Genomic DNA, 25,888 nt, shown 5'->3' with positions numbered 1-25,888 from the left:
TCCAAGCCCAGCTTTATATTCAATTATGACTGTATTACCATACACAGTTTCCAAATTACCTATAATCCTAAATTCAGTAGTCCAACTACTTTAAATTCTCTTTCCTTAGCAGTCCAACTGCATTTAAATCCTCGTAGCAGTCCAACTGCATTTCCTTTAATCAGTACTGTCACTTAACCTTACATTATCATTACTTCAACTTCAATTCTCATGAGATTTTCACCAAAATCAAAACAGACCTTTACCAGTAATTTTCAGTGAGTAGACTTTCAATTTTGTCAGAACCAATTCAGCACTGTTTGGAAATAATTCAACAGGTAGTGCCTTACCTTTGAATAAGCCGGCTTATGTCCACTCACTTCGACCACTGACTCGTGTCTGCCTGTTTGAGCACCTTGGACCCTCTCAGTCTCAACCTCCAAGTTTTCTCCCTCAACCCTCGGCCAATGCACCAAATGTTACGGGTTCGAAATTGAGGACGAGAGTAAAACAATGATGGTCCAGAAGAGGTCAATCAAACAATTGATTTTAATGAATACACGCAGCGTGGAGAGGTGCAAACTGCAAAACAGTTGTACATCTCTGCCCAAAATACACTCTAGATTGCTTTTATAACATCAGGGTATTGTAACGCCCCTTCTTGCGTTTACAAGCACATAATTTGCATGTACAGAACATTCATGTATTTTAAGAATTAAATGCAACATAGAGGTTCCTCCTTGTGGCATACTCTTCCGAATATGGTGATGACCTAAGGCCTTTGAGGTCACCATGGACTGGACATCCTTCCGTCACCTGTAACTAAGCAAACTCAAATGCAACAAGAAGCTGAATACATTCAGGCCTTTACTCAGCTACTATTTTACTGTAACAATATACTCAGCCTATAAGCTTTTAAGATTATAGATTTAACTCAACGATTTAAGTGGTTGTAACTGCACCTGTAATAAACATGTTAATATTAGATTATGATAACCCCTGTAATACAAATTATAACATAATGCCAACAACTTCAATAAATGCTAGGATGAAAGGATAATTAATGCAATGATAAAGATGATGGTTATGAACAGTAACCCTAAAATAATTCCTATAATTCTACAGTGTAAATGTGCGAGTGAATGTGAGTGCGAATGGTTGTCCGTCCCTGTGTGTTAGCCCTGCGACAGACTGGCGACCTGTCCAGGGCGTACCCCGCCTCTCGCCCTATGACAGCTGGGATAGGCTCCAGTGCCCCCCGCGACCCTGAAAAGGATAAGTGGAAGCGAATGGATGGATGACCACAGAACAGTTTTCTATGTTGCCTTACTGAACTTTGAATAAGCTTTGGTCCAACTAACCTAAATGGCTGCACAATGTGCCACTAACTGTTTCTCTTTAATGTCACTTCCTTGTCACAACTTTTTTTTGAGATTTGTTGCTGCCACCAACTTCAGTGTTTCCTAACATTTATTTTCATGAAACATTAAAATGTCTCAGTTTAAACATTTAATATGTTTTCCACCACATAATAAAATCTGGGTTTATGAGGAATACAAATCACTGCATTGTTTTTTAATTTACATTTTATACAGAGTCCCAACTTTCATGTTCATGTAAACTGGCAGGACAAACTCTCAGAAATCAATAACAGTCTGACTTCTTTTGTCGTCTTGTCTTTGTCTGCCTGTCAATATCAGGGCTCTAGAGTGCGACCTATTTGGTTGCATATGCGACCTAATTTCTCAATGGTGAGGCTAAAAAAACATCCTAGGTCGCAGCGGTGCGACCAGCTGTTCAGGTACAAAGAAAACAAAAAGTCTCCGCAACTCTGAAAGGCTCACAGACACACATTATGCCCATATTGTGGTCTAAACCAATCAGAAATAGTCAGGGGTGGGACCTCTCTGATTCTCCAGATATTCTGTAGTCCTACGTGTGTATGTTTGAAAGTACAGGCGGATAGAGAGGTTAGTAGCTTGAATAAAGTGATATCGATTCATTAAATCCTGAATCGACTTTTAAATATAAATGTATTTTGCCAGAAACGCCAGAATCTCAGGTTAAAGCTCACAAAACTATTTCAACAACCACCAAACCGCTAAAACAGCAAATGAGAGCAGGTAAACGGATTCCGCACAAAGACGTAAACACAGAGCGCGGACCCGACGCATCAGAATCAGTGAGATGTCGGCTTTCTCACCCGACGGCCCGTACGCAGACATGCCATCGGGGCTGAAAGCCGACAGCTCACTGATTCTGATGCTGCAGGTTTTGTCTCTCTCTAACAAAAACTCATTGAACCAGCACCAAAAGAAGATCAAAAGGACGCTTCACATTTGATAAACATCGTCATGAATTCCTTACTTTTGCTGTTTTGCTTCCACCACAATAAAAATCACACTTCCTGCACAGCTCTTTCTCTCTCTCTCAGTGTACTTCAAGAGCTTTCCCGTCTCAATTCTCTGTTTTCTGCATTATTCGTTTGCTTATTACGCACAAGTCATGTACACCGCTGTCGGCCACTTTTTTTTTCTTTTTTCCCAAAAATGACCTCCGACAAGAAAGCCTCATTTCTGCTGTTTAATAGCAAAGAAATTTAAACTTTTTAAAATTATGCCAAATTGCAAAATGCTTAGCTGTATCTCTAATAAAACTTCTGAAACTTTGCTCTGCTTCACTTCAGCAGCATCAGATAATGTTTATATGTTGATTCATGGGTTTCTTCAGTTTTTGTTCTACTGCAGCATATTTTTAAGGCGGTTATCTGCCATAAAAAGCCAGGCCAGGAAAATCTCCTTCATGTTTTTCTGTTTTATCCTCAGTTACTTTGACACAGGTCTGGACTTTGACTGGACCATTGTAACACCTTGTTGCTTTCTTTATCAGCCACTCTGTTGCTTTTGATTTGTACCCAAGTCATGACCTGGCCACCACCGCGCTGATATGCACCGAGCTGGTATAACTTTGGCTTTCTCCAATTGTGGTTGCTGTGCATTACGGCCAAACATGACCACTTTGTTTCATTTTAGAGACAAGCCATCAGGCTTTTGAACTGTTGACATTCTGCACACACCATTACACACTCACTACAACTACTGGACTCTACACACTGTCACTTTGAACCATTTTAAATCCTCACTGCAAAGTTCTGCACAACTGTAAATATCAATGATCGTTTTAAATTCTCTTAATATTTAATACTTTAGTATTTTGTTATTATTATTATTGCTATTTTCTTTCTTTAATATACCTGTACACTTTCTATATGTTCATGTAAAGCTGAGGAACACGAGCCAAAGAATTTCATTACGGGTAAATGTTGCTACACTGTTTATCTGTATATGACAATAAAAACTTGAAACTTGAAAGAAGAGGTCTTCTCATGTCAATCCTTCCAAACAAGCTACACTTGTTCAGTCTTTTTCTAATTGTACTGTCATGAACTTTAACATCTAACATGCTAACTGAGTCCTGTAGAGTCTGAGATGGAGCTCTTGGGGTTTTTAGAACCTGAGAAGTGAAACTTTGTTTTTCTCGTGACTGTATGAGGTTGTTGCCATAGTCGTATTGTCCAGCAGAGGACAGCAGAGAGCTGCCAGTCCCACGCAGAAAGCACTGCGCTAACTTGGTCATAAGGAATTTCTGCTTGTGTCAAAATTAAAAAAACAAAAAAACCCCACAACAATAAAATATCTAATTTAACAAAGGGAAATTAAATATAGTTAATTAATTAATTAATTTAATTAAACAAAATACATGTGTAAGTCTTTAATGTTCTATTGCATTGTATTTCTTAGTTTGACTTAGTTTAATTTTGACATTTTAGGTCTTCTGTACTCTGTAAGGCTGCATTTCTAATAATATGATGAAAAACATGGTGAAGCTGAGTTTTTGGCCCACCTGAATGAAGACGGTGAATATAATAATGGCGATCGAAGCTGTGACAAATAGCTTCCTTCTGTTGAAGGTGTCCGGTAGCGTGAAGGACAGAGCGAAGCAGATGGCCCCTCGCAGGCCTCCGTAGGCCAGGCCAAACTGGATTGTACGTAACGGGTTGACAATCTGAGTCAGAAGCAATATGCCTGCAGGAATCAGAATACTTTAATAAGTATTTCCCCAAGGAAATGAAATTGTAAAACAGGTGAAGACAGAAGCAAAGAGCAGTTAGCAGGAATGTTAAAAGCAACGCTTCCTCGAGTCGCACAGACTGAAACTCTCACCGATGCCTCTCCAGACGAAGGCGAACAGCAGCGTAAGCAGGATGTAGGCCCAGCTCCACTCGTGCTCGGTTGTGACTATAACCACGCCGAGAAAGAAGAAGATGAGGGTTTCAGAGACGGTGGACAGCATCTTGACAACGTAGCGAATGGTGGTGCAGGACGTCTGGGATACATTCTCCTCCACGTAGTACTTCGTGGTTATAGCACATACAACAATGCTGCGTGGAGGACAATAAAAACAAACAAAAGAAAATGTTTTTGTAACTCCAAAAAAGATGTGAAAGGTTATTTTTCACAGCTCTGTCCACACAGCATAATATCTCAGAGGCCACCAATCAGATTCTGACTCAATGTATTAAAACTGAAAGAAAATCAAGGGAAAATGTGCAAAAATAACAGAAATAAAGATTTAAACTTTAGAGGTTTTAACACAACAAACTGAAGTGTTATGAAACATTACCAAAAAGAGAGGGAATATTTATATTATATATTTCTTTTTGTTTATAATAAACTTTTGAACCTTACATTGGTTTTTTTGGCCACACGGGGGTGCTATAGCATTTGTTTACCTGATTATTAAGAAACAGTCATATCAAAGTATTATCAAAGCTTTAAATTCACGTTTGTGTTTATTATATTTAATTGTTTAAAAAATGCCAATTTTAAGTGCATTTTAAAATGATACTTTTACAACAGAGAGTCTATAATGTTTTTATGCTTTAAATCCCTGTTTGCTGGATTTAAGACACCCAGCCTGTGGCCACTGCTGTGTACAGGGGTAAAAGTACTGCATGTGTTTCAGGATGTCCAGTTTGATCACATGCTGTTCTAAAACTAAACCTTCCCCTAGATGTCATCATATGATATACAAAATAATATTCTGGTATCTGCCAACAGTTACTATGAAACTTGCTTCCTTTTTGCTTTCTCACGCTGTGCATTTTTTCCCTTTTTTTCCACCATTGTTACACCTTCATGAGAGTGAATCACATTGTCACATGATCACATGATGCACACATGTTGCATTGTGGCGAGTCTGTGCCACACCGACAGTGTGGAAAATTACGTGGAGTAGCGAGTTCCTACAAGTTGCACAAAGCTTAGGAATGACGCAGCCCAGCTGTTATATGTTGGTGCAGGAAAAAGCTGAGGCTGTGTGTGTGTGTGTGTGTGTGTGTGTGTGTGTGTGTGTGTGTGTGTGTGTGCGTGTGCTCCTATACTGCAGCAAAGCAGTTGGTGAAAGGAAAACTCTACGTTCTCTGGTAGTGAATTTAAGCCCTATAGAAAACACTGAAATACAGCAAGTCATTGTTTTTTATTCATCTAAATTTCCTACATTATCCTTCCCAGTGATCTCCTCCACTTGTGATAAAAATCGTGGTAAACAAGTATTTTCCATTGAGTTACTTCTTACTGCACACCATATATACACTTGTCGCCACTTTATTACGTGTTTGATGTTCAACTCAGTTATTTCAGACATGCAGGCATGGTCAAGACGACCTGCTAAGGATCACACCAAGCATCAGAATGAGGAAGAAAGGTGATTTAAGTGACTCTATATGTAGCATGGTTGTGGCAGATGGGATACAGCATCGTAAGACCACACTGGGTGCCACTCCCATCACCCACAAGAGGAAACTGACGGTACAGTTTGCCAAATTAGACAATACAGGAATGAAAAAATGTTGCCTGGTCTGATGAGTTTCAATTTCTGCTGTGATATTCAGATGGTGGGGTCCGAATTTGGTGTAAACAACATGAAAGCACGGATCCATCCTGCTTTATATCGACTGTTCAGCCCACTGGTGGTGTACTGGTGTGGGAAAATTTTCTTGGCACACTTTGGGCCCCTTAGTACCAACTAAACATCGTTTAAACACCACAGCCTACCTGAGTATATTTACTGACCATGTCCATCTCTTCATGACCAGAGTGCACCATCTTCTGATCATCTCCATCATCTCAAACTGTTTAATTTAATACAACAAATGAGATCACTGCACTCAAACATTTCTATTTTTGGCTCTGTGTGATTCTTTTTTTTTAAACAGACATCCATAACATGGTCATCTGTGGCATAAAGCTCTGTTTTTGAACACAGAAGCCCCGCCCACTTGATGTTTAAACCTTCCATTTGAGAGGGCAGCCAATAAGAAGAAAGTTGTCTTAAAGGAAGAGGAGCTGAAATAGCTGAGTGGCTCCACTAAGGCTGAGCATCAAATAAATAAGGATTATTTTGAACTGTTAATCATGCAAAGCTCCTCTAGTAGAGTCTAAAATTAAAATATGGAGCCGGAAAGTACTTGAACAGCAAACTCATCATCAATTACAGGTATTTTTATTTTACTAACAATACTTATATATGTCGCATGATGATTTTTCACACTGTGGTGACACTTTCCCACTTTAAATGTTGGGTGCAGGTTTATTTACATTCTGCTCTCAGCTGTGAACATTGTCGTGTCTGGACTGCACTTACGCCATGATGCTGGATAAGGCAAACAGTTCAGTACGAAAGGTAGCTGAACATGAAGACAAAGAGGGGCTCGATCTCACGGACATTGTGGGTGAAACGTGTGACGAATGCAGCCACAAATCCAAACAGAAGGCCAGAAAAGACGCCGCCCATCCCCACCACGAAGAACCGGGCAACTCCAAGAAACACATCAACAGAATCAATGTTTGGCATGTCTGCTAGAAAGGCAAACATGCTGTAAAGAACCTGGAGTGGAAAAACACATAAAATCAGGAAAACATCTGAGTTATTCAGATACTTTGTTAAAGTACAAATATTCTATTACAAGTAAAAATCCTGCATTTAAAACGTAATAAATGGTGACACCCTTGAAATGGCAGAACTTTCCCAATAATCTTGATATTTTTAAATGAGCTTGAGTATCGAAGTAATCCAGTGACAGCTGCCACGGCATCCATGGTTCTGCTGCAGAGAGCAAACGCTAATAGATAAACTCGGCTTACCTTTGAAGCTATTTTATTTCAGGCAAACGTATGCAAAAAGAATGTAAAAAGGTAAGTAAACAAAAATCAGAAAACACTTTTGTAAATATTTGAAATTGTTATTTATATTTATTTCAAAGTAAAAGCAAAAAATCTGCACATTTGAAAGAGAAGTTGAAAAACCAAATGTCTATAAAATAATTTGATTGCATTTGTATTAGAATAAAATCCCATATTTTGACTTTCACAATGTTTTGAGGTTATTTAATTTTAAAAAAGGATATTATACTCATAAATATACATAGAAAAGTGTGTAATTACATCTTCCAACAAACTGATGCATACTCATAAACATATATTTAATGCATTAAGAATACATAGAAGCAGGTTTGCAGTTTCCCCACTATATCTGAATACTGTGGCCGGCCGGAAAAGACATCTCCCTTCCAATTAAATTTTGTTTTACGCATGTAAAACCAGCCACACACCTAGTATGCCAAAGGTGGAGGAGAAGTCATAGGCTTGTGCCATGAAGGTGCATTAAAATTCATGCCTACACCTTCTGACTCAAGATACAAAGGATCAAGCCTTTTATTGTCAGAGAAGTAATCTAAGAGACGAAAATGTGAAAAAAAAAAAGGCCAGTACCACTGGAATCTTAATAAAATGTCATCCTCTTCCTCCAAACCTCAAGCATTATCTCATGAACTGAAGTCAGGGCTCTAGCACACAGAAACATGCATAAACATGCTCATTTATTCCTTATATCATCACAATTACTTACTGTCAGCAGATTAGACATGTGACCCTCCCGTTTCCTGACCGCTCACAACAAACCAGCTAAACAACAACTGCTGGTTATAAGTTAACATTATGCCAGCTAATGTTAGGCTTGAGTGCCCTACCTAAAAATCACATTTTCCCTCTGATAGCAGGTTCATTACATTCTCTCATTATGAGAGTTTATTCACTAAGCGTCGTAGTCCAGCAATGTGAGAGCCACTTCAGAGAAAGTTAGCTGTTAACTAACAGAGTCTAACACCGCCAACAGCAGCTAAAAAAGACTAACAGAGGCTAACAGCAAAAAGAACAGCAGTCTTATTAACAGAAAAGTTTAGGATATCCTTAACAACTCACCTCAGTATTGTCATCATTGAACAGAAGAAAGCTTCTCTGAGTCAATGACCTCTATTAGCCTCCTTTCACAAAGTTTTACAACCTCTTTTAGAGTAACTAAAGGTGGACACTTCTCACCCGCCATTGACAGCTGAGGTAAACTGTCGACTGACAGTCTTCCACACAAAGGGAAAAGCCTCGGTGAGGATCCAGATTTTGTCCAAACGGTAGCAGAAACGTGTTATGGGGTGCAGTCTAAGTGTAATGTTTTTGATCTCTCTTGGCTGACTAAAACATGTTTGTCCTACAGCGGCCACCATAATCAGTATTATGCACTTGAGTTAAATGGGGTTACGCAGCAATTCAGATTAAGTCGGAGGTCAGAAAGTAAAGGACTGATCTACAAGGTTATACATAGTGTATCCATCTGTGATTGCTGACTGCCATTCTTAAGTAACACAAAGATACCAACGCAGAAAGTAAACTGAACCTTTCACACTGTTGTTGCCAAACAGATTTAACTACTCAAACCCTCTGAAAACTCTGCTGCCTTTTCAAACTTCACAGTTGAGTCAAGGTGAAGGTTGTGCGCTGACAATACGAACATGTTTCAGACACACTCCTCTGTCCTCTTTTCCACCCCGTGGAAGCAAGTGCAGAGTGAAACTTCCATCTCAAGTGAAACTCATCCAAAGTAGAGGCGGCTTTGTCACTGTTGACACTCCCATTTAACAATTGGAAACTAGCCAAACTAGACAGAAAGGAAACTGGGTGTGGGGTCCAAGGGATTCAGTATATGTTATTACGCAAGGCAGGAAACACTCTCAGACATGTATTACATGATACCAGTATGGTAGTAGAAACCTTTAAGTGATCAGTTTCTTTAGAGCTGGACTGAGCATAATTAGCATAGCTGTTTATTTAAGTACACATTACCACTGCTGTTACTATAAAATTCTGGACGATTTCTCCGACACAATTTCTTAAATTATTTATCATATAGCTCCTGTCAGAAGCTATATGATAAATAATTGTATGCATGTGGTCCACTTAAAGCAACCCAGAGAAACATTGTAAAGGTCAAGATGACAAAAAAAGCAACTGCTGGTAGTGAGCTGAAAGGAAATACAGAAAAAAATAAAATGCCGATTAATCTTGAAAGCTAAAAAAACATACTTCACTGCTACAGCAATGAAATCAAATTAGCCAGATAATCAGACAATAATTGGTCTAATACTGTTAAACTACTTGATCCCTGCATAATCGACTAAATTTCTTTCCACAACTAAATGTTTGTTAATTTGGTTTTTACTTTCTTCCGGAGTAAAGGTTATAATACTAGAGGTGATTGCTTAGTCATTAATAATAATAATAATGATGATAATAATAATAATAATAATAATAATTATTATTATTATTACTATAGATCTGTTTCTAATCTTTCATTCCTCAGCAAAATATTTAAAAAAATAGTTTACAAACAACTGAATGGATACCTTTCATTTCGATAAATTTCTGATAAGAACCAATCAATTCACATCCAATCACAGCACAGAAAAAGCTCTTACTAAAATCATCAATGACCTGAAGATTAACAGGGACTCACAGAGAGTTTCAGTCTTAGTTCTTGATCTCAATGCTCCTTTTTTAATCTTCTGCATTAAGCACATTGAGTTTGTATGTAATGAAATGAGCTATACAAATAAAACTGTTATTGCACACAAAAAGATCAGATATTAGCTGTGGGATGTTGTAGGATGTCTTCTGCCAGATCACATCCTACAACTCCAAATAAAATCAAATAAAACTCATGATGCAAAGTAAAGTTGTAAGTACAGATATCACTGATGTGCAGAGAATTATCACTGAACTACTTTGACACTGGATGCAAATGAGAAAACTCTGGAGCAATTTCTATTCATGTTTATGTATTTCTCTTTCAAACAGACCTCTGAGATCTAGATCTCTGTGAATTTAAGTGACGCTGAATCTAATGATGCCTCTGTGTGTTCAGATTTGAGTCTGATTGTCTTTTGAAGGGGAAACTAGACGTTTCTCTAATACGATCACAAATAATGGCTTATAAACTGCCTGAGAAGTAATCTGAAAATCCATGGCACTGGATCGCTTAAATGCAATATCACCTGTTTGACAGATATGCAATATCAGCTGATTTTGAAGCTAATATCTCAGCAGCTCAGCAGTAATGTGTGACTGAACACTCCCGGTACTTACCACAGTGACGGCATCATTGAAGAGGCCCTCTCCAAATATGACTATGTAAATCTGCTCGTTGACTCCAGTGTCTTCAAACACATTGAGAGCAGCCACGGGGTCCACAGCCGAGATGATCGAGGCAAACAGCAAGTTGTCCTGCAGAGAAACACAAAACAAAGGCAGACTCATGATACTTCACTGGTACTTGGGTAGCGCTTTTCTACTCAGTTTGAGGTCTCAAGGCACTTTCTTACTACAGTTGTTATTCACAGAATAACACACACACATTCATACAGTGCTTTTAACCATACCAACACAGTTATCTAGGAGTCACAGCCGCCCTGCCATTATCAGACATGAAATTTAAGGAGTATTTGAAGAGCTGAATGCCATTGCTCAATTGTTTTTTGTTCTTTTTACAATCCCTGTATGGGCAGAAATCTGTGCCATCAGAAACTGAATTTGAATAAGTTAAATTTGAATTTGAATCTGAGCAATTCAAATTCAAATTTAACTTATTCAAATTCAAATAAATTTATTATTCAAATAAATTTGAATTTGAATCTGAGCAATTCAAATTCAAATTTAACTTATTCAAATTCAGTTTCTGATGGCACAGATTTCTGCCCATATAAGTGTCTCAGAGTTGATTTTAACCCTCAAAGTGTGATTTAAACACTTTCTGATTTAAATTGTACTCAATGTTGGAGTTATTTGACAAAATGTATTCCATCAGTGTTGATTTAACTCTTAAAAGTGAAAATTCTAAATACTATAACTCTGCAGAGAGGCTGGTTAAAATTTTTAACTCTGTCATGAGTTAATTTAATAACTTTAACTGTGTATAGAGTTAATTTTGAACTCAAGTTAAGCCCAGCCGTCCCAGTCACCCCGGTGCGGGCATTTTTCTTCATCGGTTGGAGCCTCATGGAGGAACAATACTTAGTGTTTTCTGACCTGACTTCTGCTTCTGAGTTGTCTGACTCCAACTGAAGCTTCACCTCCCGTGCCTCAACTATAATCTTAGATGAGGTCCCATGCAAGAGATGAAGAATTAACAATACTGCTGCAGTATCTGCTAAACAGGTTTTCAGTATCTGAAAACTGTCCAAAGAAAGATTCGTTGTGGCTCTCTAACACCACCTAATAGGTTGAAAGACAGTTCTTCAGGTGGCCCAAATTTCCAAAGGACTGTGAATGTTATACACCAGCTTGATGGTGATGCTTGCAAGGAGGTCGTGTCTTTGCTTAACGATACTACAGACAACTCTGTGATTTTCCAGAAGATGAGAGAGACCATTCAGCACCATTTAAAGGCTTGTTAATGACCCAAGCAGAAGCATTTGTATCCTATCCACTTTTCCAAGATTCCTCGATACAAAAGGAATGTTAAGTTAGAATTCATCTTTTTAAATGTTTGGAATTTGGAGCTAGCAGTTGTTTCAGATATAATTTTCTTTCTTAAAGGTGGAGCAAGACTTCACTCTCCTGATCGATGATGACACATCCTCCAGGTTGCTTCAGAAATGGAATACATTCTTCAGGCCAAATGTCCAGTTTTTCTAGTTTTGATATTAAAATGTAATATAAAGTCAAACAAAGCATTGTCCATTTGTTTGTATGATGATCCTGAACTAATAATCCTATAGATTTTTTTTGTTCTTCAGTATCTCTAAAGATTGATCTACTTTTTGATAACTTTCAACAATAGATGGAAGACTCATAAGTCTCTTAACTTTCCCCTGTTTTCATTGTAAAACAGATCAGTACATTTGATGAAATTGTATTAATTTTTCATCTTCAGCCTTTGAACAAGAAATAGCATCACTGTTGTTGTTGTTGTCACATGTCCTTCCACCACCACCAGTAGGACAAAGGTCTCCAAAAATCAGCGCAAGTGATGCAAGTCAGAGACTTGTACTATTTCACAAGGTAATTATATCATGAAATGTCGATAATATGAAAGTCTTTGAGTAATCTCCTCTACATTTATTTATTTATTTCTGTATTTGGACATCATTTCTGTGAATAATTATTAGTTTCCTTATGTCAACCCCAGTCATGCTGGCGTCTGGAAGAGCATCTCTGCAATCAACAAGGTCGGCAACCATACCTCCTCGCTGTCAGGCAAAAGAAGAGCAAGACTGACACCTTCTACATCACCATGGATAAGCATCTCTCCATGCCAGGCGAGCCACTCACTCGGGGCATTTCATGAACTTTTCAAGGCACATTTTGTGTTTAATTTGTCCCAAGTGAATATAAAGCTGGACCTGTTATTTGCAGTGCAGTGGAAGAAGACATGTCTGTCTTTTGCCAAATAAGTGACTTACTTTTGGTTGAAGATGACATTTTTCATGGGAAGCAAGTTGTTTACAGAGTGTTTTGATAACCATCTATGTGCATTCAGAGTCGTACATGCTGAGGAGAGATGCATAGTGAAAATGTCAGATCTAAAGTTTTATAAACCTTTTGATATGCAAAGGTCATACAATGTTTCAGATGAGACAGTGTACATACCATCATTCACATTTTTTTGAAGACACAATAAATGTCCTTTTGGGGAATATTTATTTTTTGGAATGTAATTCTGTCTCAGAATTTAATTTTAACACTTTTCAGTGTAGAAAGCCTGACACTATAGGGAGTGAAGCCAACACTAACCAGAAGGTTAAAAATGGTATCTCAGCAGAGTCACTTATTCAGTCACTTATTAAGTGTTACTCGGTTTTGGGAGTTAAAACATGAACTCTGGCCTGGTGTTAAATATTATAACCATTTCAAAAACGTTGATTTAACTCTAAAGAGTGTAAAGCTATATAAACCCTGAAAAAGTGTTGAAAATGACTCAGTGGGAGTTAATTTAACACTGGTCTTTTTGCTGTGCATACTCTGTCTCCAACATAGACCCCTGGTTCCCACCGTGACCTGCTGGGGTACACGGTAACAAACATAAACATGGTTACCATAGTGATAATAATAAACTTTATAATGTGTTGCTAACATTTTGGTTGTTGTGATGATTCAAATTTGTTCAGTAAACCTAATCAACATGAACATGTGTTGACATTGGCATATATTTGGATCTCATATCTTCTTATTAAATGTAGCTAATGTCCGATAAACTGAAATCTGGGACTTAGATAGCAGTAATATTTCATACATTACTTAAACTCACTAATTTAATTAAGGGATTTGTTTTAAATTATAACGTAAAAAAAAAAAAAACAATACACAATGCAAGAAGGTTGTGCATGTAAATGTGCTGGCTGCTGTTTGCATGTTGTGTTCTCTGAGGGTGCTCCGGCTCCCTCTCACAGTCCAACAACTCGCTTTTTTAGGTTAATTGTCGATTCTTTGGGGAATTACAATCATCTATTGGGAATGTGATTCTGAGCGGTGAACTGTCAAGTGTGTACCCTGAGTTTTACATTATGGCAGCTGGGATAGTCTTCAACCCCCTCTCCAGCAACCCTTAAGTGCTTAAAAGGAAGGAAGAAGGAAAGGGAGGAAGGCAGAAGGAAAGGAAGGAAGGATAACTACACTTTATGATCTCAGCTGTGATTATTAAAGGTTTGTGCTTTCTAGACATTCCCTGTAATGGAAAGAGCAGAGGGGTATGGTACTTCATCACAGCACTGTGGAACTATCAAACAAAAGACCCCAGTGCTCAAGGCGACCCCAGTCGCCTTGAGGCGACTTTTGTTGTGATTTGGCGCTATATAAATAAAATTGAATTGAATTGAATTGAATTGAATTGAAGGCAACATGCTGTCCATTACCACCAGTTATGAGGACATAAGGTAGGTGGAAAACTCATCTGATCCAGCCTCAGTCGCCCTAAATGAGAGTAAATGTGTTACTTTTCTTCAAGTCCTGTCATATTATTTTGTATGTACAAAAGTTTTAGAACAGAAATATCTTTATGCATGCTTAATCAACCAGGTAAGGGAATCCCAAAATGTTGATTCTGTTCAGCTGGACGTAATGTTTTCAGTGGGAGAAACGTTTCATCACTCTTCCAAGTGACTTCTTCAGTCTCAGCTGACTGCATGTTACCCCAACCTTATAAACAGTACATTTGCACAATGACTCAAACTAGCATCACTGAATGAACAATGGGTTGGTAGGTCAGTTCCTTGACCATTACAATGCAAATTTGAATGATCATTGATCAATGACCATTGATCAAAGGACATGGTTACCATTCACAGAGATTTGGGGAATGGCTGCAATCACCGGATTGTAAGATGATGAAAGCACAGAAATATTTAACTTAAAAAGATAAATCCAAATAGATTAAATCACTGTTCCCATTTTTTTTTACCTTCCTGAATTATAGCTACATTTTCAGGAGGGTAAAATTAGTACTTCTGTAATGGAAGTGCCCGAGGTGACTGAGAACCCATGATTGCAAGGTGACTGAGAAATGTTCCAAACTAAGAAATCATGTTTGTTAAATATGTGTAATTTATATGTTTTTTTCATTTATCCTTCTCCTTTTCTGTGGTTTTTCTTTCTATTTGTTTTTATCTATTTAATCTTCTGTAAGGCACTTTGGTCCATTGTGGTTGTTTTGTGATTTGGAGGCTGCCTTTAACAGCCGATTACGTGACAGCCAGGCGACAAAGGCTGCTCCAAATGTGACCCACAAATGCATCCTCCTTTTACCTGGATTTGAACGATGATTCGGGTGTATCCCTCGTGGCCCACCCTATCCCAGGATTCATAGCAGTGGCAGTGGATAATTTTTTGATTTAAGCTTGTTCTGCAGCCACAAGAGATAGGCACCTTGCAGTCGACAAAATCCTCTGTATGCCAGAGTTTTCTAGAGTCAAATGTGAGGCCATCTGTCCGACAGCTAAAGCTTCTCCTAAATTAGGCCATGCAACAGGATCATGACCCCAAGCACAGCAGCAAATCTACAGCATGGAAGTCCAGACCTCAACCTGACTGAAATGCTGTGTATAAAGGAATGCTTGCAAATGTCAATGAATTGAAGTTATTGCTGCTGACTGAAGGTTCTGACCGTGAGAATCACCAACCCGAGGAAAACACACAATACACGAGTCCATGACAAAGACAATTCATTCTTGAATGAAGACATTGTTCAGACACATTTAAAATGCAGCCAATTGTGTTTATTATTAAATTATTGAGGAAATAGTAGGGGGGGGGAGTGGTTTAAGAAGAGGGTAAATTAAAGGGATAGAAAAGAGGAAAGAGATAGAGGACAGAAAACCCCAACAATCCCCTCTGAGCAAGCACTAGGTGCGACAGTGGATAGGAAAAACTCCCTTTAAAGGAAGAAACCTATGACAGAACCAGGCTCTAGAGGGGGCAGTCAACTGTCGGGACTGGTTGGGGGGTGAGGGTGAAAGAGAGAGAGAGGGGAGGGAGATGGGACAGGTGTTAGGGGTTAAAGGGAAATAGGGGCGGGAGAGGTGTCAGGTGGGAAAGGGAGGGGACAGGATTGGAGAGGTGAAAATTACGATGTAACAGAGGTGGAGGAAGACGAGGTGACATCAGCAGCAGAAAACGTAGAAAAAGCAGGAGTGTCCCTCCTCCAGAAGAAACGGAAGCGTTTTTTCTTCTTTTCCAGGAGCTTTTCCACAAGCACTTTTTTCTCTAAGATGAGGGTTCTTAACTCATCGATCATTTGTGTATTTTCCTTCTCAAGTTTCCTGCATGTTTACTCCACTTCTTCTAATTTGGCTTGTTTTTCTTCCAGCCTTTCTTTCAGTTCGTTACATTTTGCCTCCTGCATTAGCTGTGCCTTGTGCATCTCTGTATAACACTGTTCTAATTTGTTGTGCGTGTCTTCTAGCTGCTGACTTCTCTCGATTTGTTGAAGTGTACACTGCAGGTCTTTGTTTGTTTTCTCTAGTTGCTGCTTTAACATCTGCACCTCAGTGTTTTTGCACTTCAAGTTGTTGGAAAGTTCCTCAAGTTCTGTGTTTTTTCTCAGCATGTCATTGAGCTTACTCTGCATGTCTGAGCATTGTTTTTGCAGTGTTTTCTTTTCATTGAGTTACACTAATTTGTTTCTTCATGGCGAGATATCAATGTTCGCCATGCTGCTGGGGTCACACCCTTTCGCGAAAAGTCACAGTTTTCATTATAACCCAAGACCAACTCCTTAAGGCTGTCCTTGAGAAATTTGAGGTTTCAGATGTCACCCATCACTATACTGTACCCCAAAGTGTAAAACATGACATTTCCTGTTGCCAGTAAGTGGCGCTCTCCCTGATGTCAAATATGGTAGTTGAAATTTGTTCAGGGGTGGAGCCTTATCATATGTATGCTCTTTGGTCCAGGTCGGACAATGTATGAGGGAATGAGAGGCAATAAGATTTTCATGGCGGATCATCGAAATTCGCCATGGCGCCACGGCCTCACCGTATCCCGAAAACTCAAAAGCTCCACAATTTAACATGGCCCAGGTGTGTAGTTGACACTGACCAAAGATTAAGCTTATATGACCAAATCCCAAGGAGGAGTTAGAAAAAGTTCGAGGCATGGAAATGGCAACATTAGAGCCAAAATGTCACCTTCACTTCCAAATGGCGGACTTCCTGTTGGGTTTGAGTCAATGGGCTCAGTGACTTTTTTGTTCGTCTTGGCATGATACACATGTGTGCCAGATTTCATACATGTAGCTCAAACGATGTGGTGGTAGGGCTGCATTTAACAACGCATAGGTGGCGCTCTAGAGCCATTTCCCAGTGCTCATATGTAAAACCATTACAATACAAAATTTTTCACCAGACCTGGCATGTGTGCAAAATTTCACGAGTTTTTGAGCATGTTTAGGCCCTCAAAAAGGCCCTTGTTTTGCCTGAATAATAATAATAAGAAGAAGAAATGGAGCAGATACAATAGGGCCTTCGCACTGTCAGTGCTTGGGCCCTAATAATAATAACAATGAAGGTGTTGCTGCAGATCTGAGTCCCGACTCTGCAGCCTTTCTAGTGTTGCAAAGAAAACACAAACTGAATGTGAGTGTTTTTCTATAAGTTACACTGAGTATTTGCACAGACATACTGACTGTTTGCTGGGAGACGTCACCCATTCAAACAGCAGTCGCTTTCTAAAACATCAGATATGTATCGGATTCAGTACCACATACGAAAGTGACCTAGGTCGGATTTGAAAATATTTGTGCAGTTCAAACTGTCATACCATGATCGGATATGGGTCACATAGGGTCAAAAATAAAGAAACTTTAACCTTGAAAAAAGTCGGATTTGATGCGCTTTCGCCTGCTTTGTGAACGTAGCCTAAAGACATCTTCATTGAGTGCACATGTTCTTTTGCAGCTGTTTTAAATGTAGATGAGGAAAGTGTTATACATATTTCAATTGCAGCACTCAGGTCTTTAACCACAGCACTACACATGACTTCAGATTCCCCTGAGGTGGTATTTGTTTCTTTTGGTAGAATGGCACTAAATGCTCACGCTGATTTTATTTAACTGAATCAATCAATAAAAACTTCAGAAAAAATGGAATCAAACAATATTGTTCCTCTGCAAAAGGTGGCCCAGAGCAAATGTTTTCAGTTTTATTCTTTTGTCAACAACAAGCTAATGCATATTCACATGTAGCATATAAACGCACGTGCGTACGCGCACACACACAGACTTCAAGCTTTCAAACATCATCTTTGTTTAAAAAGTTATTATCTTTGGAGTGGGTTCAGGAATGTTGCAGTCCCATGTGACTCATATTGTAGGAAATACATGGAAATCATACATAAGAAGAGCAATGTCGCCCTCTCCTGGTTCAACTAAACCTGGACACTAAGATTGTGTATGAGTGACACAGACAGGGTGCTGTTATGACTTTATACACTTTACTCTTATTTCAATTTATCATTACAATTATCTGTCTAAGTCTTATTAAATAAATTAATATTTTAGAAAAACATGCTCCGTTTTCCTCTAATGACCAAAAAACTGACAACTGCCCACCTTTAGAGAGTCTTATTTCCTCATAGAGGCACACTTGTCAGAGATCATACGAGACGTAACACGCGTTAAATATGTCAAATCTGTGCTGATTTGAAAATCTGTGCATATTTAATAAAAATATAGATGTCATAATGTGAATATATATCGTAGCTATGCTACAGTCATAGGCCACTTTATTAGATACACCTATTTCACTGCTCATGAAAAGAAACTGAGGCTAGAATTCACACAGGCTCATCAAAAGTGGACAATAGAAGAAATTGATACCAATTTAGTGATGGCTGCTTCTAGCAGGATAACACACCTTGTCACAGAGCTGAAATCATCTCAAACTGGTTTCTTGTTGAATCTGTGCCACAAAGAATTAAGACAGCTCTGGATACAACATCAGGTCCAAACTAATGCCAGTGGCTAATGAGTGTGTATGGACAAACATACTGGGTAACATCCACATCACACCCACAGGAGCTGCTCAGCCATGAAAACCTATGCCACGAAGCTCCTGGCTCACATTTGTGTGCTGATATTAATGCCAGACAACATTTCCCCAGCAACCACATGGTTGCACTTTGGGCAGACTCATATGGCCCACTGTGAACTGCCCACTGTGGGCCCCAGTATTGCTGTGAAATGTGGGGCAGACTGTTTGATCTGAGCAGCGTACCCACTGTATGCCCACACATCCAGTACTGCCACTGACTGGTACAGAGTGTGGACCAGAATGTTGTTTATGATTAAAGTTTCTTTTAGCCACTCCCACAGTTTCAATAGCAAAAGTGACCAATTAAACGTCTGAGAGGTAGAGGAGCAGAAACCACAATACCCACTCTGCAGCCCTACAAAGTATGATCAAAGTTCATTCAAATCTTTTCCAGCTGTTGTGTTTGCAAACAGAATGAAGCACATGCTAACAAGCACATCCGCTCTTTGGTGGAGGTGACTATGATTCTTACAACTATAGTGTGTATTGATAACATAAAAAAGTACCCTATAAAGATATAAAATATCACATCACATCTCTGCAAGATCAACCAATTGATCTTAAGTTCAATTCACTAATAATGCTATATAGAGCTATTTAAAACTCTGCAGTTTATTCTTTTACAAATCAGAAACAAATCATAAACCTTTGACTAAACATTTAAAAGAATTTTACTGAACAATGAAATGAATAAAACAAATGTACTATATCCCCATAAATAAAACAAACAATAACTCAAAATGATGGTCAAGTATATTAAAATGGGCTTCAACAGGGCAGATAACAAAAGCCTGCACTCTGCACTTGTTTTCACGGCACATACTTTAAGAAGTTTTACAAACTTCTTAAAGTACGTACAAGGTGACATTTGAGCGGCTGTGCCACTATGGTTCCTCCTGTGTCCAAATAACTGGACTGGGAAAAAATTTATATTATGACATTTAAATTTCGCACGATTTCGTTAAATATGCAAAGGTTATTCTACACAAAATAACCAAAACCATCAGCATGTTAACTCAACTGTATAATCAGCCAATCACATGGCAGCAGCTCAGTGCATTTAGGCACTTGACAAGATCCAGATCCAGATATAAAATATCATTAGAGTCCGTTTTTTTGGGGGGGGGTTTGTTTGTATATCATGTGGCACAAATGGGAACCTGAAGTCATTTCCGGTGCTGTGGTTAAAGAAGGTGAGCTCCACAGTGGGAAAAACACGTTATTTTTATCTGCATTTGAAAGAGCTGGACAGCTGTGCTGAATGAATGAAATGACAAAGTATTACAAAAAATCCACATGGCTGAAAACTTTCACGTGTAGCTCACTTTAACGTGACCACTCTGCTAGCCGAGTGAAGCTACATGCACATTTACATTCCCATCTCTTACCCACCATCACGGAGAGCCTGGTGAATGAAAGTACAGATAAATGAGGGGTGGCTTTTTGCACAGGACTGCATTTTTTTTTTTTAACTATAAGAGAATTTATTAAAAAGCTATATAAATGACTCTTTTAAGAATGGGATTATGAAACTTGTTTGTTACCCAGGGAACACTTAAACAGCGGGTATGGCGATTGAACCCATAACCTTGTGTGTTATCAGCACCATATTCTAGTTATCTGACTCGTGGCCTGAATCGTCTGATCTGAAGCCAGCTGTAGAGTTCGGCTGATGAGCTCTGCAGATAGAGGTGGAAGCAGTCATATATATTCCTTGTCGCCTGACACTGCTGTTATTGTTTTCAGGAATGTTACATATAAAAGCACTCATGTGGAGTATTTCTGACTTCTTTTTGCTATTTCTTGTTAATGAAGCCTAATTGGTAACAAGAAATGTGCTCAAGTGCACTCAGCTACTACACACCTGAGCTCACTCAAGCACTTTAGTGGCCAGTATGGGGCTTGAACCCATGACCTTGGCTGTTTCAGCACCATGCTCTACCCACCTGAGCTAACCAACCTGCAAGAAGAGTGGTCAAACAACAGTTTTTGTTTTCCAGGATTCACTGACCAAAGAACAGTGGATCTATTCTGGACATCCAATCAACTGAGACTACTTTTTAGAGCACAGGTGTCAAGCTCCAGGCCTCAAGGGCCGGTGTCCTGCAGGTTTTAGATGTGTCCTTGATCCAGCACAGCTGATTTAAATGGCTAAATGACCTCTTCAACATGTCTTGAAGTTCTCCAGAGGCCTGGTAATGAACTAATCATTTTATTCAGGTGTGTTGACCCAGGGTGAGATCTAAAACCTGCTGGACACTGTCCCTCGAGGCCTGGAGTTCGGCACCCCTGTTTTAGAGCACGAGAAAAGTATTCTTATGTCGTATTATTCAGCTGGCCTGAGCTCAGATGGGAAGTTTGGGGGTTTGAGTGTCTTTGGATCCTTCTGGTTCCTCTATACATTTGCTGAAGATGCTACTGCATGGGCTTTATCTTAAAACACTAAGAAGTGAGGACAGGAAGATGCAAAACAGATTCCAAGAAATCATAAAATGACATAATAACGAAAAAATACCCACAAACACACTCTGGAAAGATGCAAAACCAACATAAATATCCTTTAAAGCCTTAGTTTTGTTTTCATTCACAGTTTCACATCACATTTGTTTGTTGGACATGCTGCGCCGACTGATTTAGACAGGAGTCACAACCTCAAGAGCTGTAGCACAAGGGCTGTAGCTACGTCGTAAGGTTTTAAAAACTGAGCTATAAAACGTGCTGCCGATGAATCGTGGTAATAAAAACCGAGAGAGGCCGACAGTGATCACTGCCTTTTTTTAAGGGGCTTGTTCAGATTAAATGGAACAAGACACAAAGCATTAAAAATGATAAAACACAACAGCCTTAATAAAAGCAGAGTAGTTTGGACCTGGAAGCAGAGTTCATACATCATCACTTAAAGACTGGATATCCCACCTTCTGTGAATGTTTTAATGCAGTACAGTTGTTATTATTAGCACTTGTCACATCCTGTTTATGGCAGTTAAAATAAATAACATTCATATAAGAAATAAAATTGTCTTGTGTAAACTGTATGTGGTGTTAAATAGGCCTGTACTACTGTACTTTAATGTCGGTCATAAGGGTGGTACTTTAAGAGCCATATATTTTATGAGGTGGTACTCGTGAAAAGTTTGAGAACCACTGTTGTAGAGAGTGATAAATGAGAGAAAAGTGACACTATTTCAGATAGTGAATCACCAGGACTTCCAGCTGACGGCATCTGGCCACTGTCCAGGGCACTTATCGAAGACCACGTGGCCTAATGGATAAGGCGTCTGACTTCGGATCAGAAGATTGAGGGTTCGAGTCCCTTCGTGGTTGGTTATATGTTTGCTACAGAGAAATTCTGGTCTTATGTGTCGGTAAATGAGGGAAGAACCAGAAGCCAATCTACCATTACACATAAATGGCCGATTTTAAAAGAGGAACGCAGTTCGGGACTGATGTCTAATCAGCCTGACTGTTTCATTGATTTTTTTTTCTTACAGAAAAAGGAATTTCAAAAATATGCACATTAAATAAATCAAAAATATAAAACTTGATAAAAGCTAATACGAAACATTTAAATTTCACTGTTATGAAGTACATTAAGTGTTTAACGGGTGCATGAAATAAAACATTTTTTACTAGTAAAATTTAAGAGGCTGTTTTATTTATTTATTTATTTTAAGACTGGCGGAACCTTTTAAAAGCGCCGCTGTTTGTCGTCGGTGTTGGAATTCTTAACTGTCAACAGGAACTGACTGAGGAGCAGCAGCATGTGTTGTTGCAAGCTTTAGTACGTTTAAAGTACCGTTTTTCTCAGTGTCTCTATGTGTGTTAGGAGCTGTCGGGTTAGAATAATAACCGAACTTCACTTTAGCGCGTTTACAACTGTAGAGACACAAAAAATTAGCTTAACTTACACCTTGAGTACCAGACCTTGAAGTCTGGCAATTCAGAGCTAAAAGTGAAACATTTTGTAGTAAATTTGTCTCTAGTATCGTGTAGATTGTTGCCGAGTTAAAAAATTTGAACTATCGATGTGAACTGAAGTTAGTTATAAACTAAATATTCATTATATTTTATGAGAAACGTTGAAACCTCAAAAATGTTAGATTTTTAAATATAGTTTGGTTTTCGGGTCATTTGTTACTAGGTTATAAGCTCAAAAGGGTGAGAAAAACCACGTCTACAATCCCTTTTATATTATTAATACACCTAGCAACACACATTTCTTTTTAACACTCGTGTTCAGTGTCTTTATTTTTATATTTTTCTTCATGCTTCGTCTTTGAATTCTGACAATGATCGTTGCATGTTTTAAGTCTCTGGAAATGCTATGTTAATTATTATACAGGCTAGATGGTTACCGAGTTAAAGAGTAGCTGCTACCCATGTGTGTATGCTCTAAAATAACACGATGACTCGTACCAGTATGTGATAAGGAGCAGTGGGATTTTAAATTCCTAATTTTTTGAACGGAGTTTGGACGAGACGACCGAGAAAACCGCTGGCATGTGCGTCCACCGTCCTTTGGGTGTAAACTGGTGTCATAAAGTGGCTGATTTGGTGTTTTTGAGTTTTCTAAATGATCCTGAGTCAACCTCTGTGTTGTGTCGTGTGTTTCTAATGACTTACTGACGAGAAACACTCGACTTCCTTCCCCGAAAACAGGAGCTGCCACTGCGGTCTGAACCTCCTGCAGTGGGGTGATTATGCGGCCGGCGCTGCGTCTATAAAACGCGGCTTCAGCAGAGCTCAGCCCAGGCTTTTGGGGGCGCATTCCTCAGAGGTGAGTGATTAGAAAACATTTTTGATATAAAAGGAAATTAGACCATGTGTTCACTGGCATTCACTTTCAGAAACAGCAGCTCCTGCGTGCTTTGACTCTCAAATATGGCTACGAGTCCTGTGATAACAGGTGCTTTTATTGTGAAAGAAAATGCCTTTTTGTTGTTTTAATTACTGTTTTTAGTGCAAACCTTTTTATTGTATCAAAGCAACATTCAACATTCTGTTGTAAGAGTTGGAATACTAGTAATATTAATAATAATAATAATAATAACAATAATGCTAATGATAATAATAATAATAAAAATAATAATGATAATACAACATCTCCACCCTGCCTTTAAGTAGCTCTTTCATCCTGTTTTCCCTGATGGAGGGAAGCGGAGCTCCTGCTGAGGACATCCTCCTCCGGCGTCCCTGGCTTCCCGTGAGCATCAGTGGGTGCCAGCTCCTGGCCAAGAGCTGGTTCGGTGAGACGGCGTACCATATCCTGCTCACCGACATGCACTGTGTGTGGGAGGAGAGGATGGACACAGCAGACATCCAGAGCAGATCACAGGTATGCACGAATGTGAACAGATAACCTGCGAGGCCTTTACTTAGCAGGAAATCTTTATTCTTACTGTTCTTAAAAGCCAGATGAGCAAAAACCTGTGTTTGATGAATACATTCTTGTTCTTCATCATCAGGAGCTTAACAGGCGTTTGCGAGCCCCAGTCAAAGCCTTCTTCACTCACCTGTGTGAGGTGGTTAAGCCCTGCCTGGCGGGAGTCGGCAGCCAGACTGAAAACGAGGTTCAGATCTCGCTGACGAGACAGGAGGACGGTAGCATCAACATGAGGCTGAAGAGTGAGCTGGCAGGGCTCCCTTTCTACTGGGAGTTTCACTGCACCCCTGCCCCAGTAGCTTTGGTACGTCCCTGCCTTTCAGATTTCTTTTTTAAACCCTAACCGTGGCGGCTGGGCTGTCTGACTGTTTTGTGTGTTTCTTCAGGTGTGCATTCAGCTGGTGCGCCCCCTGCTGACGATGAGCCGCCTGCTGCAGAAGCAGGTAGAGCAGCTGGGGGGTCTGCTGGTGAGGAAGGACGCTGAGATCCAGGACTACAGAGAGAATGGAGCCACGCTCAGCAGAGGTACAGAGGCTGTTTGTAAGGTCGCAGCATTTCCAGCAGCACTTCCTGGTCTGTCGTAATGTGACTGTGATATGCACCAGGTGAAAGCTGGGGAATCCACCATCACATTACCCACTGCTTTTTGGGCTGGTGTGTTGAAGTCTGAAGCAAACATATTGGTTAGCGAGCTGCGCTGTAATTAATTTAACAACATCTAAGCAAAATACAGAAACAGTGTGTGGACAAACTAAATACACAGATGGGGGCAGTGTCCAAATTATGGGGTGCAGCCAGTGTGTGGGCCTCACTTGTACTGTGTTGGCCCAAGAGCTGAAGTGAAACAGAATGTTAAAAAAGAATGAAAGGTGTCCGCTGCAGTTCCTGGTGAACTCCCAAATGGAGAAATGTTTGCACCTTCCTTTTCCAGCTCATTTGTCAACCAATCAACATTCAGTGTATGCGCAGTTTAACAACATACTATTGGGGTTTTTACAGGTGCGCGTTTGCGTAACCCGGCTTGCAGACAAAACAAGTATACGTAACAGCCAGGTGCTGCTAATCAAATGCATTTGATTCATTGCGCATTAGCGAGTGTGAGCACCTCTAAAGAAGAAGTTCAGGTGTGTGTTAACACGATGCAGAGTTGGGAAGACTTCAGCAATAGCAGGAACAGTAAGGAACAGCAAGAAAAAGATAATCCACAAGTGGAAAACATTCCCCCCAAGGTCAGACTGTGCAATGCTCAGTGAAAGTGTAAAAAACAAAACAAAACCCAAGAGCTCCATCTCAGACTGTACTGTTGGCACGGTGGAGGAGGGGGTCATGATTTGGGCTTGTTTTGCAGCCAAAGGACCTGGGCAGCTTCAACCATCTCCTCTGTATACCAAAGTATTTTGGAGTCAGATGTTAGGCTGTCTGTCCGGCAGCTAAAACTTGGCTCCAACTGGGTCATTTAACATGACAATGATCCACAGCACAGCAGCAAATCTGTAACAGGATGGTCCAGTGCTGAGGTGGGGGCCGCTGTAAATAAGAGTTGAGTAAGGTTCCTC

At 39.5% G+C, this 25,888-nt stretch overlaps 2 protein-coding genes and 1 non-coding gene across 5 annotated transcripts in view; 2 read left to right on the top strand and 1 right to left on the bottom strand.

Moving 5' to 3' along the window:
- The window catches only part of LOC100702540 (sodium/hydrogen exchanger 2), a 32,590-nt gene extending 21,702 nt beyond the window's left edge, over positions 1 to 10,888 (bottom strand). Inside the window, 5 exon segments of the mRNA XM_025903260.1 lie at positions 3,883 to 4,064; positions 4,203 to 4,420; positions 6,685 to 6,714; positions 6,716 to 6,927; positions 10,515 to 10,888. Coding sequence (XP_025759045.1) covers positions 3,883 to 4,064; positions 4,203 to 4,420; positions 6,685 to 6,714; positions 6,716 to 6,927; positions 10,515 to 10,685 — 813 coding nt within the window. The 5' untranslated portion in view covers positions 10,686 to 10,888.
- An 11,312-nt stretch (positions 10,889 to 22,200) lies between these two features.
- trnar-ucg (transfer RNA arginine (anticodon UCG)) lies at positions 22,201 to 22,273 on the top strand. Its single transcript has one exon. It is a non-coding gene; the product is annotated as a tRNA-Arg (tRNA).
- Positions 22,274 to 22,598: 325 nt separating this feature from the next.
- nhej1 (nonhomologous end-joining factor 1) overlaps positions 22,599 to 25,888 on the top strand; it is a 28,846-nt gene continuing 25,556 nt past the window's right edge. For 2 of the 3 annotated variants that reach the window (XM_025903244.1, XM_019352228.2), the window contains exons 1-5: positions 22,599 to 22,730; positions 23,609 to 23,726; positions 24,074 to 24,284; positions 24,415 to 24,636; positions 24,719 to 24,857. In XM_025903244.1, the coding sequence (XP_025759029.1) occupies positions 24,096 to 24,284; positions 24,415 to 24,636; positions 24,719 to 24,857 (550 nt within the window). In that variant the 5' untranslated portion in view covers positions 22,599 to 22,730; positions 23,609 to 23,726; positions 24,074 to 24,095. Of the gene's footprint in view, positions 22,731 to 23,608; positions 23,727 to 24,070; positions 24,285 to 24,414; positions 24,637 to 24,718; positions 24,858 to 25,888 lie in introns of all 3 variants that reach the window. The other variant, XM_005452280.2, reaches the window with a different exon arrangement.

This window comes from Oreochromis niloticus, linkage group LG23 (assembly GCF_001858045.2).
Source record: "Oreochromis niloticus isolate F11D_XX linkage group LG23, O_niloticus_UMD_NMBU, whole genome shotgun sequence".
Taxonomy (NCBI): Eukaryota; Metazoa; Chordata; class Actinopteri; order Cichliformes; family Cichlidae; genus Oreochromis; species Oreochromis niloticus.
This window is presented reverse-complemented; position numbering and strand designations above follow the sequence as displayed.